Source organism: Micropterus salmoides, unplaced genomic scaffold (assembly GCF_014851395.1).
Source record: "Micropterus salmoides isolate LMB-PRFRI ecotype aquatic unplaced genomic scaffold, ASM1485139v1 Ms_hic_scaffold_12, whole genome shotgun sequence".
Taxonomy (NCBI): domain Eukaryota; kingdom Metazoa; phylum Chordata; class Actinopteri; order Centrarchiformes; family Centrarchidae; genus Micropterus; species Micropterus salmoides.
The window spans coordinates 21,464,440-21,484,380 of record NW_024040263.1 but is presented as its reverse complement, the minus strand read 5'-3'; the positions used below and the strand labels follow the sequence as shown (position 1 = coordinate 21,484,380).

Sequence of the window (19,941 nt, the reverse complement as noted above, 5' to 3'; positions counted from 1 at the left end):
GGTCCCCAGAGGATTCACTTCATTAATTCACTTGATTCTGACTTCAGAAGAAGATGCAGATGTCCAGGCCCAGACTTCCTCTTCTGTGCTCTTGTCATTGTTTACAGTCCGATAAGCAATCTGAGAGCCCATCAGCTGTCATCTGATATAAAAGCTAATCTGAAGTTAAATATTCATCAGATGATAGCCGATGGTTTCTGCCTTATTTGCTCTCCACACGGACTGTTGACCTGCATGCAACCAAAACCAGCTCAGATTTGATTGGTCAATACTATTCGGACTACAAACAGAAACCAGAACACATTCATATGCAGATATCGTTTCCAGAGATTATTTCTGATCTGTATCAAGACTTTAAGGATAGACGGTGCTGTATGCTGCAGATTGTAAAGCCTTTGTTAGCCGGTGTTAGCATCAAATGCCAACACCGAATCGAAGGAGAACATCTGGTGGTCCCTTTTATGTTTCTTTCTTCCCCCCGTGCCTGTAGGTTTCTCTATTAGGTCTTCTTTCACTACAACTGATCTATCTGATGTTTAGACTCCAATGCTTCGTCATATTGGAATCTCTCACTATCCATGAGTGGTTCTCTGATCTGTGGAGCCAGTGAGTCTTGTAAATATTCTTGTAAGATTCTCAGGAACACGATATGCCAGCCTGACGCCTGAGCTACTGTCTCTAACTAATCAGTCTAAGTACATGTGAGAAACACCTAAAGCTAGAATGTCAGAAAACACTTATGGGGTCAGCTAATTACTCTAAGCTAGAGCTGTCTTACTTTTCCCTGTCACATCAACAAAGCCCCTTAAGAAATATTCTCCACACGGGCTATGCATAGGCTACAGCGTACCTAAGGAGGAGATTCGACAAAAAACTATACACTGAGCTTTGTGAGGGAAATGAGGAACAGGTGAGCAGGTGGGCGGGGAGGTCAGGTGATGGGAAAGATGTTAGCTCAGTGCGGGGGAGAGTGGCTGGATGTGGGAGTCAGGTGACTGAGACAGATGGAAACATCTGAGGACACCTGGTGGACAGGTGGAGAAATGGTAATGAGGGGGAATGTGTCTGAAAGGAAGGACAGAGAGGCAGAATGGGAGAAACACAACTGAGTCAGACACTGTGACCCCCCTCCAGTTAATCTGTTCATGTTTGTGTTATTAAGATATTAAGATACACTTTGGTGTGGGTTTGAGTAAGAAGCACTCGTGTTTTGCTCTGAAGTGTTGGCTGTAATTTTGCCAGCTTGCTGTGTACCGAGCATTTATTCTGGAAATAGTGCAGGATAAAACTTTAGCTCTATTTAGTTTTACCCTTATATTAACTTAGATTATTTTTTATGTTCATAATATTTTTATTTAACTTCACAGACATCTTAATATTAAAAACATTTGTATTGTTTTTAGATAATTTTTTTGCACTGAATGTTTTTGGTATAAAGTTGACTTTGCACTACCTCGTTCCCCTTCGAGGGAACTCGAACTGCGTCGGTGACGACACTATGGGAACGCCTCTGGGCGTGGCAGGGCTGAAAACATGAGTGAAACTACTCGATCCTATCGGCGTTGCTAGAACGGTAGCGTGTGACGGCGTAACTGGAGGCGTATATAAGCACGCCGGCACACGGACACATTAGCTTTATTCTATTCGGCAACCACGAGAGGAAATTTCTTACCTGGAAGGAAGTCTGGCAGAGGAGATGGCTGGTGAGCAGTTCAGGCAGTGTGTTTCCCATGCCCGCGTCAACATCACGGCTGGGGACACTGGTGCCCTGTGTGCGTCTTGTCTGGGGATGCCGCACGCCCAGGCAGCTCTCGAGGGGGCCGCTTGCGGCCATTGCGAGGCCCCTGAGGTCCCGTGCGGCTCTTTTCTCCGAAGACGGCCGGATGCGCTCTCCCCGTGGCTCGGGCCCGGCGGTCGCTGAGTCGACGCGGCGGCTTCGGTCATGGGGCTCCCAGCGTGACGTCTCCGAGTGCATCGGGACTGCCGAGGCTTTTTCCCGTTCCTCGTCTGCTCGTCTGACAGAGAAGCTACAAAAAGAAATTTAACTCAGTGACACTGACGTTCCTTTTGGTGAAGCTGAAGTTGTTGGTGGGTAAAAAAACAAACTTTGATGCGATGCTTGTGCACCGGAGGAAAGGGGTCACCAGAGCTCCACCGCCTTCACAACCAATCTGCAGAAAGGGGCCTCCCTCCTGATCAGTGACGACGATGAAGGGGGACATGCCGACGCCCTGGATGACCCAGGTGTGATGATTAGGTGTAATTCCACATTGTACCAAACGGTGTCAGTAGTGGTTTGTGGGAACAGGGATTGATGTTTTAGGTACAGGGAGGCAGCAGAGGAGGTTGTTGTTGACTGGCTAGCACGAGGAATAAAGAACCCATAGAGTTTGCACAAGAGTGGTCACAGTTTATTTTCATGAAGAATAATGAACAAAACATGGTACCAGGAGTAAAACCAGAACGAGGTGCACTGTGAACAGCGACATGGATTCGTTAAAGCCACCGGAGACTTTGAAATTAACGGGGAATGTCGACAGCAATTGGCGCATCTTCAAGCAGCAATTTCAGCTGTAAATCATGGGTCTAGAGACGAAGTCTGATGCAAGGAAGGTAGCGTTACTGCTAACAATAGCAGGCCCTCAAGCCATAGAAGTGTGTAATACCTTCGTATACGACAGTGAAGATGACAAAGACAAACTTGATAAAGTGCTCAAAGCAGCAGCGTGAACCCTTTGATAGCTTTCTGACCGACTTGAAGCTCAAAGCACAGTCATGCAACTTTGCTACACTGAAGGACTCCATGCTCCGAGACCAGGTCGTGTTTGGTGTGGAGGAAAGGCTACTGCGGGAAACGGAGCTGACGCTGGAAGGGGCCATCAAGATCTGCCAGGCAAGTGAGCTCGCAAATGTGAGGACATTCAGCGAGTTAGCGGCGAGCGCAGTGAGTGTGGGTGATGGCGCCGCTGTAAGTGTTGTCTCAAGTGAGGGACGGAGACGCCTTGCGCAGCAGACAGACGATCGAACATTCAAACCCAAACAGTGGCCTGCCTTTGGTAAGCTATGCTCTAATTGCCAGGGCAAGAACCACTTTGCCAAGCAGTGCTTCTCGAAAAGAAACGAGGGGAAGACAGTAAACTCTGTAAGCATGATGGAGGATTCTGATCTGTGTGACACATTTTTGTTGGCATGGTCAACTGTGAAAATGAACCAAAAAAAAACTAAATGCTGTCAGAGAGGATAAATGGAGAGCACCACTGCAGATAAATGGGACTGCATCGCTTAAGGATTGTGTATTCAAAGAGCCTTGGTGAACCTTTCTAGCCGTAAAGGTGTCACTGAAGACATTCAACAGGACAGGAAAAGGGGCTATCTGACCCCTTCTCCCCCGCAGGTCACCTCCGGCCTCATCCTGACTCTTTTCTCTCCACAGAACGGCTGAGCCATAAACCAGCATTTCGTTCTCTGATCGCCGATGTGATAGCCAGGAGTGCAAAGAAAAGAGACCATAACAACCCCTGTTTCTCGAACCAAGCAAGGTTCCATTATTACTGTGTTTGTTCTGTTTAAATAATAACCTTGCTAAGTGAGCAGCGGCGTTTGCCTCTGAGTTTAGTAAGTAATGACCCTGTTGTTATCCTTTAGTGATGTTTGAAGACTAGCAGACCCATAAGAAAGTAATCTTGAACTAGTTTTCTAACCTCTTTCTGTTTTGTCTTAATTCATCCCTGTTACTCCCCAGTAATCACTGTCTGTTCAGTTCTACTAAAATATCCATTGATACGCTCGTGTGTATCACCAGCCTCTCAGTTAAAGTGGAATGTCTACTCTTTTCTCGTGTGACCCGAGCGCCACCAAGGGGACAGGAAAGGTATAACACGCAAGTGTTTAAAACTCGGCTTACACTGACAGGATCGCTAAGTAGGCCTACCTACCATGTAACTGCATAAACGAAATTTTGCTGCCACGCTTACATCTAAATTGTCTCCTGAGTTAAAACCAGTAACCAGCAAGTTTACTGAGGACAGGTAATTAAGCTTTGTTACGTTTTATTATAACCTTTTTCCATAGTGTTTAGCCTTGTTTTAATTGTCTTTATCCGAATGTTTAGAACTAAGTATTTTTCCAAGATATTGTGGAGAGAGAGATTAAAGGGAAATACACGCAACGTATCCCAAAAGAAAGTTAACACCTTTGGGGTGACTTCCCCTGAGACCCACTCCCAAATTGACGTCACCACTACCTAATGAAGTCAAATAAAAGGGCCTTGTTGTCTTTTGGCTCACCTCTTCTCTAAAAAACTCTCTTGAAACTAAACCTATACGCTCTCTTAACTTCCTTTACTTTTTGAAATTCCGATCTTTTTCCGTTTCGTACTTAAATTTTCTTCAGACGAGCTGAGAAAGCTACGACCCTGAATCCCAATTTTCTTAGCGGGAGTTTTGATTTTTGATTTTTTGTTTGGAGCTGCCTGTTTAATCTCAGCAACATTAAACAGCCGATATTCATGAATGTGTGTTTATTTGATTTTGTTGTTGCAACCTGATCCGGTAGTTTTTGAACAACTTTGGACCAGAAACTCAGAAGCCTTCATTTATGGCCTTGAATAAATGAAACCACGGCTCTGACGACAGAACCCTGAGTGGGCTCCGCTATAGCGACACCAAACGAACTGAGATCAGAGTAAAAGCCTTGGCTGACGGCCCGTTGCTGCAAGCGCTTCCCACAAAGGACTCCGGAACAAATCCACCGGTTTCGAACTCAACTCGAAAAAGCCACTGGGGTCGGGCCAGAACCGACTCCACGAGCCAACCGGCAGTCGAGCCTCGCTACGGGACCTGCGGCAACGGTAGGGCAAAACAAACCACACTCTGTGACTCGTTGGTGTTCTCTAGTGGCTCCATCCACAGTTAATAAACCCTTAGATTAGTCAAACTAAATCTGCAACCTAATTTCGGTCATTCGTTCCCTCATACTCGTAGAATTCTCTCCCTCTACAATATAAACTGAAATCCAATCGAGCCTTACGTAGGCCACCCTGTTCATTACCTCCTGGGTGTCATATTGACTGTTGTCCCTGTAATAATACCACTATTGTACTCTCTTTAGTTAGTTAATCAATTCACCTTGAGCACAGTGATGTTGTGTGTGTGTTATTAAGAATCTAGAGTCCCTGTATAGAACTCACCCTCAGATTTGAGATTGACTGATTGACTAGAGTTTACGATTTCAGAATAACGGAACCAGTAACAACTAATGAATTACCGGAAATTTGTGTAATTCTCAGGCTTTACTCAAGGACCTAAAGCTTTGGGCGGACAAGCAAATCTTTAGGTGGTGCTCCTAGTTTCAAGTCATAAATTAATATTCCCGGAAATATTAATTTTCATAACTGTATTAAAATTATACGTAGCCATGAGATGAGAAGAGATGTTTTGTACCACATTCCAAACCACCCTCACCCATTGGTGCTAAGTAAGTTCCTTATCTGATCTGCAGAGACCCCCTGTTTCTGCACCTCTCCAAAAAACACACAAATCAGGTCGAGTTTAATAAATGATAAAGCAACATATAAACTTCTACCTATAAAATACATCAGCGATCAATATAAGAAAACACAATACTAGTGGTTCCCCTGAGTAATACACAAATCATGCTATCAGAATCTCTCAGCATGAACGGCAAAAGCTCAGAGAAACCCTGACAACTGCACCTGTATCGGCATTCTACGACCCGGCGAAGAGGATCAAAGTGTCGACAGACGCCTCAAAGAACGGGATTGGTGCAGTACTTTTACGAGCTGAAGGTGAGCACTGGAAACCAGTAGCCTATGCATCCAGATCCATGACAGAGACTGAGTGTAGATACGCTCAAATAGAAAAAGAATGCCTGGGACTTGTGTTTGGCCTGGAGCGGTTCCACAGCTACATTTATGACCTACCATCTTTCACGGTGGAAACAGACCATCGCCCGCTAGTCGCCATGGTCAAAAAGAATCTGAGCGAGATGTCGCCAAGGATTCAGCGTTTGATGATGAAAAAGCAGAGATATGACTTTGAGCTGATCTCCACCTGATAATTGCAGATTTGCAGAGGACGTTCAAGATCACGTGAACATGGTGTCTTCTGCACTTCCTGTGTCAGATGAAAAGTCCAGACAAATAGCTCATGAAACTTCAAAAGATACGGAGCTGCAGTGAGTCATTGAGAACATGAAAAATGGATGGCCTGTGGGATCCTGTCCACAGTTCTACCACATCATTGTTATTCCAGAAAAGATGAGACAGGACATACTACACGGGATCCATGAAGGTCATCTTGGTGTCGAGAAATGCAAAAGACGGGCGAGAGACACATTTTCTGGCCTGGAATAAACAAGGACATTGAGAAACTAATAAGCAGATGTGACACGTCAAAAACACAGGAACAAGCAAACCAAAGAGCCTGTGGTGGTAACTGCAGGACCAACAGCGCCATGGCACACGGTTGGAATGCTAAATAAATAAATAGGGAAGTAGTGCAATGAATGTCTCAAATGTAGTGGAGTAAAACTTTTCTGTAAAAATCTACTCAATTAATAGAGTAAATGTAACTCTTTACTACCCACCTCTGTTTTCTTCTCTCCCCACCACATGTTCGAAACACAACGCAGAGTCCAAGGGGGACGCCTTGCTAATCCTGGACTTGAGTGATCCAGAATGTTCTGGTCTCATTTAACAAACTGACTGTATTTGGGGAGTTCATGGCTGAGGTTTCCTTCCTTAAAGTCACCAAGAACAATAAAAAGGGAGTCCAGGTTAGTCGCTCTACTCGCAGTATCTGGTCGGCCAGCGTGCGCTGTGCGTCGTGCACGTTGGCCTGCGGTGGAATATAAACACCGAGCAGAAAGTAGGAAGCAAACTCGCAGGGAGAGTAAAACGGTTTACAGTGTGTCAGTAAATATTCCAGATAAAGTTTTCAGTGAGTTGATCAAAAATCAAGCCGTTAACTTTGAAGATGCTGAAGTGTTGGTGTAGAGAAACTGTTGTCCTGATGGTGGCGCTAGAGGAAAGGTCAGGAGGTCACCATAAATGTTAGGATTCATCCTCTGGGAAGCAGAAACATCCACAGGACATTTATGGAAACCTGGCAACAGAACCAGCGTCCTAATAAGCCGCTGCTAGAAGGGCAACATCCTGACCTGACATGTGTCCAAGATTTGGCTTTTAAAATGGAAGAAAGTGAAATGATCTGCTGAAATCTACTGAAAGCTGTTAAACAACAAGTGCTGCTGGAAGGGTTTTCATTCAGAGCAGATTAGTATTGTGAGGGAGGAATGGACTTTATTCCAGCAGCAGAACAAAGAGGACGACTTTAATCTGCATCTGGAACATCTGGCTGGAAACTTTATCTATTATATATCATTTACTTTAAGGATTACTTCATAAAGTGAATCAGGATTATATTTTTATTTAGTTTCCTCTTTATCTTGTTTGCTCATTGTGCTTCTGTGCTGCTAGTTTGTCCTCACTGTGTGGAACAACAAGAAACCTGCTGGAATATCTGATCAAATAGAAATCAATAGAATATTAAAGAAATCCCTCAGCTCAGTATGTTTGTGACTCTGGCTGAGATGGAGGTGAAATATGTGAACCTGGGCTGTGGTTTACTGCTCTCTTCCTGTCACAAACACTGTTTGACATCTGCAGGTTTTTGTTCAGGCTGCACGGATCATTTCTCACTGTGGGCACTACCCTTCACACACAGGAGCAGTAGTAGGTGGCTGAATGAGAGAGTTTAACTTTCTTGAGCTGCAACTCCCAGCCGTTCTGTTTATTCACAGCTGAGAAATCATTTTTCTGAGGATGATTGCTGTATCTTGAATCTATGTCACCATTCCTCCTATCAATATCTAGAATCACTCTGAATGTGTCTGTATCTTTCTTCTGGTACCAGTAAATATAACTGCCACACTGGTCAGTTACTCTACAGCTGAAGGAAACAGTTTCATCGACTCTCCTGGTCAATGTTAAATCCTGAATCAGCTCTGCTGCCATGGCAACCAGCGCTGTAGAGACACAGACAGATAGATGAAGGTCAGTGTGACAGTGTTTGTTCCAGGTGGAGTTTGCTGGCTCCTGATTGGCTGGAAACACTCACCTGAACACAGACAGCACAGAGCAGCAGCTGGGAGGAAAAGCATTGTGTGCAGTGGTGTTTCCTCTGGTGAACCTGGGGAGAAGTGGCGCTCTGATGCAGCTGAGGCCAAACAAGGACGAGCTGTGAGATCAGACGAGGGCCGCGTGGTTTCTAACGGGTCCTCAGACCTCCCATCAGCCCCTGCGGCGGACAGATAAGGCTGCTGCTGCTGATTGACAGCTCAGCTGAAGCTGCTGTGTGGTTTTCTGCTGAGTCGGAGCTCATTCTGCTTTATTACAGTTCATCTCCTCTATTGAACTATTTCAAATCACTACAGCTACATTAGAAAGAAGGAAAACTACAAACTCGGCTGATTCTAACAGTGAAAATCATCAGTTCAAGGCAGGAACATGTAGTTGTGTCTCTCTAGTATAAAAAGTGGAACCAGCTTCTTGTTTTCATTGTGTGGTTCGTCACACTGAGACCTTCATTCTCCAAAATCCTGTTTGTGTTCAATCTTCAAATGTCTGTTGTTGAAAAAGAAGATGAAGGTTACTGTCAGCCAGCAGATTCATTTCTTACTGACACTATTTATCTTTCTGTTCTTCTCATTATTTTAACGTTGTTTCTAAATGCTTCTTGTTTCCCAGACTTCTCTGTTTCTCTGAACTGATTCACTGAGAAGTTTCTTCGTCTTGATTTGAATCTGACAGCAGATAAAAAATCTGGCTCACGATGATGCAGAAATACAAACAAACATTCCTGTTAGCACAAACACATTCAGGTTGGTGCTGAATTTAGTAACACAGACTGTTATCTGTTGTTTAACAGCTGGGATGAAAATACAAAAGTACAAACTGTGACTTTAACCCTTAAACGTCCCCTCACATTTCATCATTTCATTTCTACGACACATGAAACCTTTTCCACACACAGCATCACATCTTTATTTAGTGTTCTGTTGTTCAGTCTCTTCATTAAAGATACATGATGTTTCACTTTGTTATTCTTAATAGAAAGTAAATGTTTCCCTCTGAATTGTAGTGGAGTAGAAATATAAAGTAGCAGAAAGTGGTAAAGTACCTCTAATGTGTACTTCAGTCCAGTACTTGAGTAAATGTCCACGGTTACTTTGAACCGCTGTCTGTATGTGTGCAATATCAAATGTCACTAGATCACTAAACTTAAACAGCAAAGATGAAGTGGAGGAAATAATCAGCAGGTTGATCCAGAATGAAAAGAATCATCAGCTGCAGTCTGATACTAAACAGTTCAGAATGAGCTGCAGCTCAACAACTACAGCAGCAACATCCTGCTGCACATTAATGAGGAGGAAGAAGAATCTGAGGAGAGAATATATAATAGTACAACAGACACAGTTAATCTTGTTATTAATGACAAACACAAGTTTTCCTGCTGTCACGTGTCAAAATGTCTCCATAAAAAAGTTCTGCATGCTGTCAGGATTATAACTGTCACACTGCTGCCCTCTAGTGTCTGCAACAACACACTGCGTCTCCACCTGATACTACTACTACTGCTATTAATACTAATACTGCTGCGACTACTGTACTGCTGTTACTGTGTAGAACAAATCCTTCACACTGCTGCCCTCTAGTGTCTGCAACAACACACTGCGTCTCCACCTGATACTACTACTACTGCTATTAATACTAATACTGCTGCGACTACTGTACTGCTGTTACTGTGTAGAACAAATCCTTCACACTGCTGCCCTCTAGTGTCTGCAACAACACACTGCGTCTCCACCTGATACTACTACTTTTTCACACACTCAACATTTCTCCTGTTTTAGCTTCTCTGCATTGGCTTCCTGTAAAGTCCAGAATAGAATTTAAAATCCTTCTACTTACCTACAAAGCTCTTAATGATCAGGCACCATTTTATCTTAAACTACCAGCAATTTCCCCCAATTTCCAGGACAAAGACCTAAAATAACACACCCTAAAAGAATCAGGAATAACTCCTCAACCATTCGGCTTGGTGCATAATAAGTGAAGATATTTATGTCACCAAAAATCAAATACAAGCTAGCGCACACTGATATGACTTTACTGCATTTATTGTGAGTGAAGTAGTATACTTTGTGCTTCCACGTCGTTTAAAGACAGACACAATGCTTGGTTCAGGTGCTCATATGTTGGGACCTCCATACTGGTCCGTAGAGTGGCGTGGCAATCAGGGGCAGGGGAGCCTCCCGCAGCGTTTCCAACCACGGGCAATAAAACACGAAATTCCCTGTGCACAGCAACAATATTTTTTTTAATATTTATGTTACCATTACAGACTAAATAAAGGAAAATATGAGATTTCCATCCTCGCCTTGTATAAAATCTATATTTTACCATTTATCACCATCAAAACCTCCTCCTGCAGGTTATAATGCAACTGAATATCTCCTGCTACACCTGGACTACAGCTGGAACTGTAAATTTGATGAAGAAACTCAAATACACAATTTATAAAATTATACCCAGGAGGTGTTCATGTTAGTATTATAGATCTACTGTTTACATGTTTCTGTCCACACAAACGTTACAAATAACATCAAGTTCTTAAAACATTGAAATATTGATCAATACAATGACTAGTGATCAATATTGCTTGGACCAAAGAACCCCTTTGCTACCGCAGCCCTTTCATTCGATGTAACTACCACGAGTCAGCGATACTGTAACACTCTGGATGTCAAAGCCAGGAGGGAAACGTCAGAGGTCAGAGTGCATTATATATGGTGCCTTTCTCATTTCCCAAAGTGCCTCCTTGCTCCTCGAGGTGCATTTTAGGAACTGAGATGTTCTTCAAGATGCACTGAGATCAATTTCCAGGTCACAGGCTGGAGCATCGAGGAGGCCCTCGGTCTGTTCAGACATGTTTTTACTTATTTATCAGGGTTGATGAACCTGAATTAATCCAGTGTTCATATTTAGATGCAAATTAGCACATATTTCATTAGATACTGCCTCATTTGCTTATTTAGACATAATATTTTCTACCCTATTCACTTCACGCAGTGTCTCGCCTTAAACAAATGAGCTGATTATTTGTTTGTAAACCATCTGTTTTTTTCATGTAGTTTGGTTTTTATTCCACCTTAAATTTACTTTTATTCTTAAATATTTGTAGCGCTGCTGACTTAGTGCTGCTGCCTGTTTTATTTAGTATTTTCTTTGTAAATAAAATGTTAAAAACACGCCTGTCGCTGTTGAGAAAAGTCCAAGATGATGTCATCTAAACACTTGTTTTGTCCAATCAGAACTTCAAACTTCGATGGATCAGGCTTAGTTGCCATCACACGCCCTCAGTATGGCACTTGAGTCACATGATAACAGGTGGTTGTCTTCAGGTGGTAACATCTGTCTCTGTTCACAGACGCTCTCTGGGTTGAACCGCTGTGGTTTGATCCAGTGAATAGTCAGGAGCGAGAGGCGCTGAATAAACGGGGACTACAAAAACACTACAGACGACATTTGTTCTTGTGAAAGTCGGACTGAATCAAATATTATTGTGATTGTGATGAGATTTGTGTGTCCTGGCCTGCTGCAGCATCATCGGCTCTCTGGGCCAGTGTGAGATGGTCAAGAAGGAGTGAGGTTGGATTAATGGACTTTGGAACCTCAGGCCCCAACTCGTCCCTTTCCGTAACTGTCGTCAGCAGGAAAACACGTTCCGCCTCGCTTTTAGGAGGTTGAGGAGGTAAATTTGTGTCTCCTCCCCTGTCAGAACGCACAACCTCATAATCCATGTGGCCCACTCGCCGTGTGACTGCCAGGGGTTCTACCACCTGGTGAGTAATTTAGAGGTGGAATAATACAAGCACCTTATCTCCAGATGCAAACTGGCTTAACCTAGTTCCTCTGTTGTAGAGACGCTGCGGACGCCCTGAGCAAATTCTCCCATGACGACCGGCCTAATGTGTGGAGCTTTGCTCTGATGTTTTCTTTCTGGAAATTACAACCTGAAAGTCGTGAACTCTGACCCTGCACATTTTCTCAAAAGGAGACATTAACAGAAGCAGAGAGTTTTGGCGGTTGTGCTTCTACCATGAGTAAGTCGGCTGCAGAGTAAATGCTTTCTTTTTTGTCTCTTCACGATCAGGACTCAGCACAGGCTGTTTCATACTGAAGAATAAAGCGGAGACCCTGAAGCGGTCGATCAGCTCGTCCACATCTGTGAAGTTAATGGAAATGGCCGCATCTTTTCCAGGTTTCTCCAGGTAGGCTCCAGGTGATTGTCTCCAATACTTTACAGGTTTGTTGTGCTGTGAGATGAAACATAAATCAAATCGGTATCTTTAATAGGCGATGGGCCGAGGCCAAGTATCTGCTTTAGTTGTTAGTTGAGCAGACATATCCTGCCTTTCTCCTCCTCTTGAGGGTCTTAGGGTCAGACCCACCTCCTCCACCTCCACATCCACACATAGTCAATATTGAAACAATAGTGTATTCTACCCTACAACACGTCTAAAGACTGAAATGTGACACTAATAAGACAAATTACTGCAAATGCATAAAACTACATCAACACAAGCACTCCAAGTTTATGTGCCGTGTCACACGATGACCTTCACATTCCTCACAGCTGCAGTCTTCTTTGCAGGGGCCCCTTGCAATCACCTTATTCTACTTTTATCAACGGAAAGCCTGTACAATCTGTCAAACACAACCCTGACCCCTCTTTTGAACTGCCTCCCACTACTCACTAAAATCAAGACCTACATTTTTATTTGTACATAAAAACATTACGTTTTTAAACAGGTAAGGCATTTAGCCCGGAGGCTCAGCTGCTCTGCCTAATCTGTAGCAAGGTGAGGGGTGTGTGTTTCAGTCTGCCTGCTGGTTGTCTCTGTGCCGTGTGATGAAATGCCATGTGATTGTGCTGCAAACTAACTTTCCTACGGGGACAAATATATTGATTGATACACTGTTTAATTATGTTACTGTACATTAACCAACAAATGTTCTACTCTGCATCCTTACCAGAAACCCAGATTTGCACTCTCCATTCTCTAACCCTGTCCTCTTCTCTTCTCTCTATAATATCTGTGTAACTCCTCTACATGTTGTAAGATATAGCAGGACTGCACTCATCTGTAAAAACACTATTTCTGCACTCCTGGTTAGATGCAAACTGCATTTCAGTAGCTCTGTACCTCTAAAGATCCGCCCCCCTTCAAACAGCTGGTACTCCCATCACTACAGAGTCTGCACGAGCAGCGCATGCTCCTGGGTCCAGTCTGATAGAGACGAGATGGCGGCAGCAGCGTCTAAGAGGATGAGCGTCCGACAGAGAGTTCCTGCTAAGAGCGACCGGGACCGGACCAGCCAGGAAGTCAGCACCGGGGTGAGTACCTGGCTCTGGGACCAGTGTGACAGTTTAATTGGTTGCCACATGAACTGGGGATGTTACTGCAGAAGTTCATGCGGTCGCTCTGATTTGTGCCCTGGTGGTTTTTAATCTGTGTGTGTGCTGACATCCAGCCTGTACGGGCAACAGGATGAGGGATTTGTTGAGTCCAGATCGCCGTTGAGTCAGGACGCTGAAGTTAGCTTCCAGTTCTGCACTTAAGGGAAAGTTAACTTACTGCTGAGCTTTTGCTCCTCTTGTTGTGAAAGCTGTCAGACATTTTAAGTTTTAACTCTGTCTGAAAATCCAAAAAAGAAACTTCCCCATCGTAGGACTACTAGGAAAAGATGTGAGTCCGGCTGGACCTGCTGGGACTTTGTAAACAAATCTGAGGCGCTAAATCTGTACTGTCAGTGTGTTTTCTATAGAGAGCAAAACATAGTGAGGGCTACATGGAAAGGAGGGCAGAAGAAGGAAGGAAAGATACAGAAAGACAGAGAGAAGCAAACTGAGACAAACATTTGGAAGGTTTAGTAGTTAAAGGACTGCAGCCCCAAGTTGTAGCAGTATCTTGGAGCTGAATTTTTCTCTTTAGTGTTTATTCAGAATATTTAATAATTCACAGACTCAGCTTTAAGATTTCTTTATTGACTGTTCTGCAGAATGAAGTGATGCAGTCCTGAAAATCAAGCTCTTCACAGTCCTCCCAAAGCACACTCTGTACTGCCCTCCCTTTCCAGGACGTCCTCTCCATATTTGGTCCAGTCCAGTCAGTATCTCTGAACCTACAATGAATCACTCTGAGAACTTGGCCGGAAAAGTAGTTTAGTGCACATTCCAACGAGATCGCTTCATCCTGTTCCTCACATGTTGGCCAGAGTCCAAGGAAACCCAACCTAACAGAAAAACATCTGGTTTCTAGTTTTTCAGAAGTCAGTACGTGTGTGTGTGTGTGTGTGTGTTTGCTTTAACGCTAAATCAAAGTACCTCTTATCTGCATGAAAATATGACAACAAAAGTACAAACACACATATTCTACAGCTGTAATCATATCTTAACTAAACCTTATCTCTAAATATGAATTCTGCCTTCTGAACCTTGTGGGTTCACTTTCTCTGTCTGTGTCACACAGAGAGACTGACCTGGATTTATCCTCCATACTTGCTGCACCATTACATCTCACTCACCGTCTTTCTCTCTGTATGTCTGTTATTATAGAAACAGAGAGGAAGAGATGGACTTAAACAACACCACTGTGACAAATCCTTCAGAACATCTGGACAGTCAAAGAATCATCGGAGAGTTCACACTGGAGAGAAACCGTACAGCTGTGACCAGTGTGGGAAGGTTTTCTCTACTTTAAGTAATCTAAAAAGTCACAAATATGTTCACATGGGGGAGAAACCGTGTGTGCATGTGGGAATTTTCTACTTAGCTAAAAATTCACAATCACATGGAGAGAAACCGTAGGTGTGAACAGCGTGGGAAAACATTTACTCACAGTAAAACCCTGAAACGGCACCAATGCGGTCACGCTGCATCGCTGTAAACATTTTTCAGAGCCAAGCTAGCTCTTGCCTGCTGCCTCCTCCTCATGCTGTGTTATATTGTGAGCTTCTCTTTAAACTGAGAGATAGACAACAGTAACTTTATATTCTGAGCAGCATGTGCGTTAATGTGTTAACTGTTTCTACTGATGTTATTATGAATTCGTAAACAAGTGTCAATGAACTGAATTTTTGTACATTTTTAATACACTTCAGATCTCAAACCTGTAAAATAATATTTAAAACTCACCGTTCAGCTGCTGGCACTATTCCACTAGCACTGCGAGGAAGAAGTGCTTCCTTACCGTCCATTAATCTGCCAAGTGCTCATAATATCACTTGGTAAATAAAATGTAGGGACTTTAGGAGCCGTCAGCCCTTCCTCTCTGATCTCTCTGGGACGTCCCAGATGACCACTCTCTCTCTGGGGAAGTCGGATATGAAACTCAGCAGAAGGACATAAATCCTTGAGATGAGTTTTATTAACCCAAGTGTAAATAAATGTACAGTCACTGGTTCAGTAATAATCTCACTTGATTGCTTTTTGATGGTTGGCGCAATTCTGATGATTTTCGCATAAAGTTTTAGGTAATCAGAAGTTAGAAGTTTAACAGTTAATGGGATTCTTGTCATCACTGCGTTTCTGTTGTTTTGTGTAAGATGAGTTAGTATATGTGTGATCAAACTAAGTGTTGAATCTGCTACCATTTTATTAGTAGTGTTGAATTTATGCTTCTGATAGTTAAGTGGTTAGGAAGCTTATTATTAACTGTGTTTGAAATCTAAGTTAGGTTTATATAACATGTCTGTGATGGATGCTTGACATCAACCCTGTTTTTATGATGTGACTGTGCGAGACTTGTTAAATTATATAGTTCCATAACGTAGAAGAAACCACAAAGAAAGATGATTAGTTACGAGGCGTAAAACAGTTTGAGTGTGAAAACCTTTCCTCCTCCTCCAATACGCACCCTATCTGATGGTGGTCCGGCCTCTTTCACCTTCTTTACCACTACATTACTCTTCTACAATAATAATAATAATAATAATAATAATAATAATAATAATAATAATCTTTATTTGTAGAGCACAAGTGTAAAGACAATAATACCCAAAAGACAATAATGCAAAAAGTCTATGAAGATTCTCAGTCATCCAGGTCATAGTTATCCAACGAAGGTTAAAATCAAGGGCAACTGGACTTGGTTGAAGATACTGGGAGACGTTTCGTCCCTCATCCAAAGGACTTCTTCAGTTCTGACTGACTGGCAGGGAAACTCAGCTATTTAACCTCAGTGGGGTCGTTGGCCCGGGTCATCGATACCGCTGGTTCGTTAGTGTTCTTTGTTGCTGTGACGACAGTCGTTACAGTCGTTAAGACTACCTGTGGCCGAGACTGAACGACCATCGTTGGTATCTTCACCTGAGGCCAATAGGTTACGTTTGTTGAGTTTCCTGGGAAGTGATGAAAGGACAGCATTGTAAGTGGGGGATAAGTGGTGTCGTAGGCCCCCTCCCCTGTTCAATGACGGCTTCCTACAAGGAAGATGAATCTTTATCTAGGTCACATGCAGTGTTGGGCAACTTACTCAGAAATTGTAATATATCACTAGTTACTTATTAGTCCTTAAAAAATATGATTACTTTACTTATTACTGGGTGATAAAAGTAACTAGTTACGTTTCTATATACTTCCAGTGTTTCCCACAGAATGACAGGGTGGGGTTATATTCCAACAGGTTTGAGAAGCGGTGTTCATGAGAGAGAGAAAGAGCGAGCGAGCCTGGAGGTGCTGCACGAATATATGCTCCTCAATCAAAAATGATTTTAAATACGCCTAATAAAAAAATTACTATAAAATCAATATGTGGCGGTCTGTGTTGATAATTATCCAAATTATAGGCTAATTATGGGAAACACAGCTTTCACTACCACCCCCCCTTCACCCCCAAACAAAGCGTCTCTCCCGACTTTTTAACTAATATCATATTCAACAGCAGCAAGGAGTGTGTTTTTTCTGTAAGTTTCACGTCGCTGTGCTGCTTCAGCAGACGCTTCAATAGATCAGATGTAGAAATGTTCGCTGTAGAAAGCTTTTTGCTGGTCGCACAGAGTTTACACTAGACCACAATGTTCTTTGCATCTTAGACTGTGACACAATAATGGCAGCAGCTACTTACAGCTGTGGAAAGAACGCTCTCTCCCTCATTCTCCTTTCTTCCTTCAGCGACATGAACAACAAAGTCCGGTCCCGCTGAGCTGCAGCACAGTCGTGGATTCAAGTCAAGGATGGTGCGTTCAGTAACAGCGTTACTTGGATTAGTAACTGTAATAATTTTACTGTTTTAGAAAAGTAATTAGTTACACTACTTAGTTACTGGGACAAGTAATATTATTAACATGCCACTCAAATACAGACAGGAACTGTTATCTAGCTTTCACCTGTAGGCGTTTCCTGTCCATCTCTATGCACCAGTTCCTGTTTTATAAGTTCACTGAGAGTGTTAACGCTTCTTCTTTATATTTATTGACAGGCTTGCAAAAGTTTAATATAATGAAGCATAGTACATTTTTCTAACAGTTGGACATGTTGGACATCAGGATAGGTTTGACAAAGTCTCTGTTGCAGAGAAGGTGGTGCACATTAAGTGTGTTATTAATCAAGACACACATTTACTGGTGGAAGCTCGACATAAATACACATTTATTAAATGTTGCATGAACGACTTCAGCATCATATATTACAGCTCTGTCCCTTTCATCACTGCAGGTGTTCTGTCTTGTTTCCATGATAACAGAGTGATTACTTTGAGGTGAATCAATTGTTTGCATTTCCAAATGTACACTAACTGATTGTACACTGAGGTGCAGACAGCGAAGTGAAGTCCAAGGTGAGGAACATCACCTTTTTGCCCACTGAAGAACCTCTGTAGTTCAAGTAGAGTTGTTACAGTGTCTGCAGATGGTTCCTGTGTTTACTTTCGTCGTCATTGGCAAAACAAAATACTTTTAATGGACGCACATTCCACCAAGGATTACGTTCCAGCCCATTTTGTGGCTTCCAAAGAGCTGAAGAGCTCACACTCAATGGTCCGGTATTGGGGTGCAAGTTGATGAGTACAAGGGTTTCTCTTTTAACAGATGTAATTTCTGTCATTATAATAGTCTTGTAATGGACTTGTCATAGATTTCTAGAGTTAATCTTGTCTTTTACCTTCTGGCTATCCAGGCCACAAATGATGTTGGAGCATGCCCAGGCGGAGGTGAAAAAGATGGAGATTGGCTGTAAGAAGTATCAACATTTCCTGCAGGCTGCAGACTTCTATATCAAGGGACCACATGTGTCATTTGTGAGAGCGGTTAGTGCAGCCTCAGCTGCCCTGTTGTATTAGCTTTCTTACATGATATTATTTAATTATTTGCATTGGTTTTAAACAATTATTCAAACATTCAGGCATTCACAGGGAACACCGTCAAGAATTGCATAAAATTAGTCATTTAATATATTTGCAGTAACAATTACACTCACTGGCCACTTTATTAGGTACACCTTGCTAGTACAAGGTTGGACCCCCTTTTGCCTTCAGAACTGCCTTAATTCTTTGTGGAATACTTTCAACATGGTGTTGTCTTCCAGCAGGATAATGCACCACGTCACATAGCTCAAATCATCTCAAACTGGTTTCTTGAACATTACATTGAGTTCACTGAACTCCAGTGGCCTCCACAGTCACCAGCTCACGGTCCAACAGAGCACCTTAGGGATGTGGTGGAACGGGAGATTCTCATCATGGCTGTGCAGCCGACAAATCTGCAGCAACTGAGTGATGCTATCATGTCAGTATGGACCAAAGTCTCTGAGGAAGGTTTCCAACACCGCAAAGGACTAAGGCAGTTCTGAAGGCAAAGGGGGTCCAACCCGGTACTAGCAAGGTGTACCTAATAAAGTGGCCAGTGAGTGTATGCTAACTTTCTTCTTACTTAAAGAGCAGAGTGAAAAGCTGTGTGCTCTTTTTCCTTGTGTGCTTATGATGTGAAACCAGTAGAGGTGGGAATCTATAAGCACCTCACGATTTAATTACAGTTCGGGAGGCCACAATTATCGAGGCATCTTTATGCATCTTTTTTTCTATACAGGATTTCTTTTCTTGCACCGTCTGACTACCGACAACTTACTGCTGTGGCTGCAAAGAGATCTTAGGTAATAAGTTAGAGTATAGCAATTGAATAAAGCCCAACCAACATGGGTTTTTGGGGGCCGATGCCAATTTTTATGCTGATATTTAGATTTTTTAAATGATCTTGATAGTAGACCCCTTTCCTGTATAAACTACACTTAGAACAGGCTGATACTGTAAGCTGTTCTTGTGTGTGGGCTATAATACCTTCTCCTGAATGGATTATGTTTTTTAAAAAAAGCCTCAGATTATGGTCTCAATTTAAAATGCAAACAATTTCACATCAATAACTATTTGCTAGAACATGCATCTTCTTCAGCCATCAGTAATGCAGGATAAGCATGTGTATTTTACTTTACACTTAACCTGCCGTAATGGCTACTTTTAATGTAGTGGTTTATCCCTCTACCGGCACTGTTTTGACTCTATCTAAAGCTACGAGAAACAATTTTTCAACCACCATCTATGATACAGTGACCTGTTGAGAACTTGCACCTGAGCTTTCACAATAAGACAGATGAAGCTTAAAGATCTCTTTATTGCACCACCATCAGCTGAGACTTTCTGCAGAAAGACTGCTGTTACAGTTAGTGCAGAAAGTCAGTTCGTTTATACACTTCTTCAATACCAGCAAAAACAACGCCTCCCTTTTTTTCTCTCTCACCCTGGACTGACTATAGTTGAAGAACGTTTTGGGACTTTCCATGCACATAATTCATTTGCGGCCATCAG

General features: G+C 42.7%; 1 protein-coding gene across 1 annotated transcript; it reads left to right on the top strand.

The window, feature by feature from the left end:
• The first annotated feature begins 13,326 nt into the window (after positions 1–13,326).
• LOC119899683 (zinc finger protein 665-like) lies at positions 13,327–14,954 on the top strand. Its single transcript, XM_038714341.1, has 2 exons — positions 13,327–13,481; positions 14,703–14,954. The coding sequence occupies exons 1-2, from the start codon at positions 13,389–13,391 to the stop codon at positions 14,952–14,954; spliced, it is 345 nt and encodes a 114-aa protein (XP_038570269.1). The 5' UTR covers positions 13,327–13,388.
• The last annotated feature ends 4,987 nt before the right edge of the window (positions 14,955–19,941 follow it).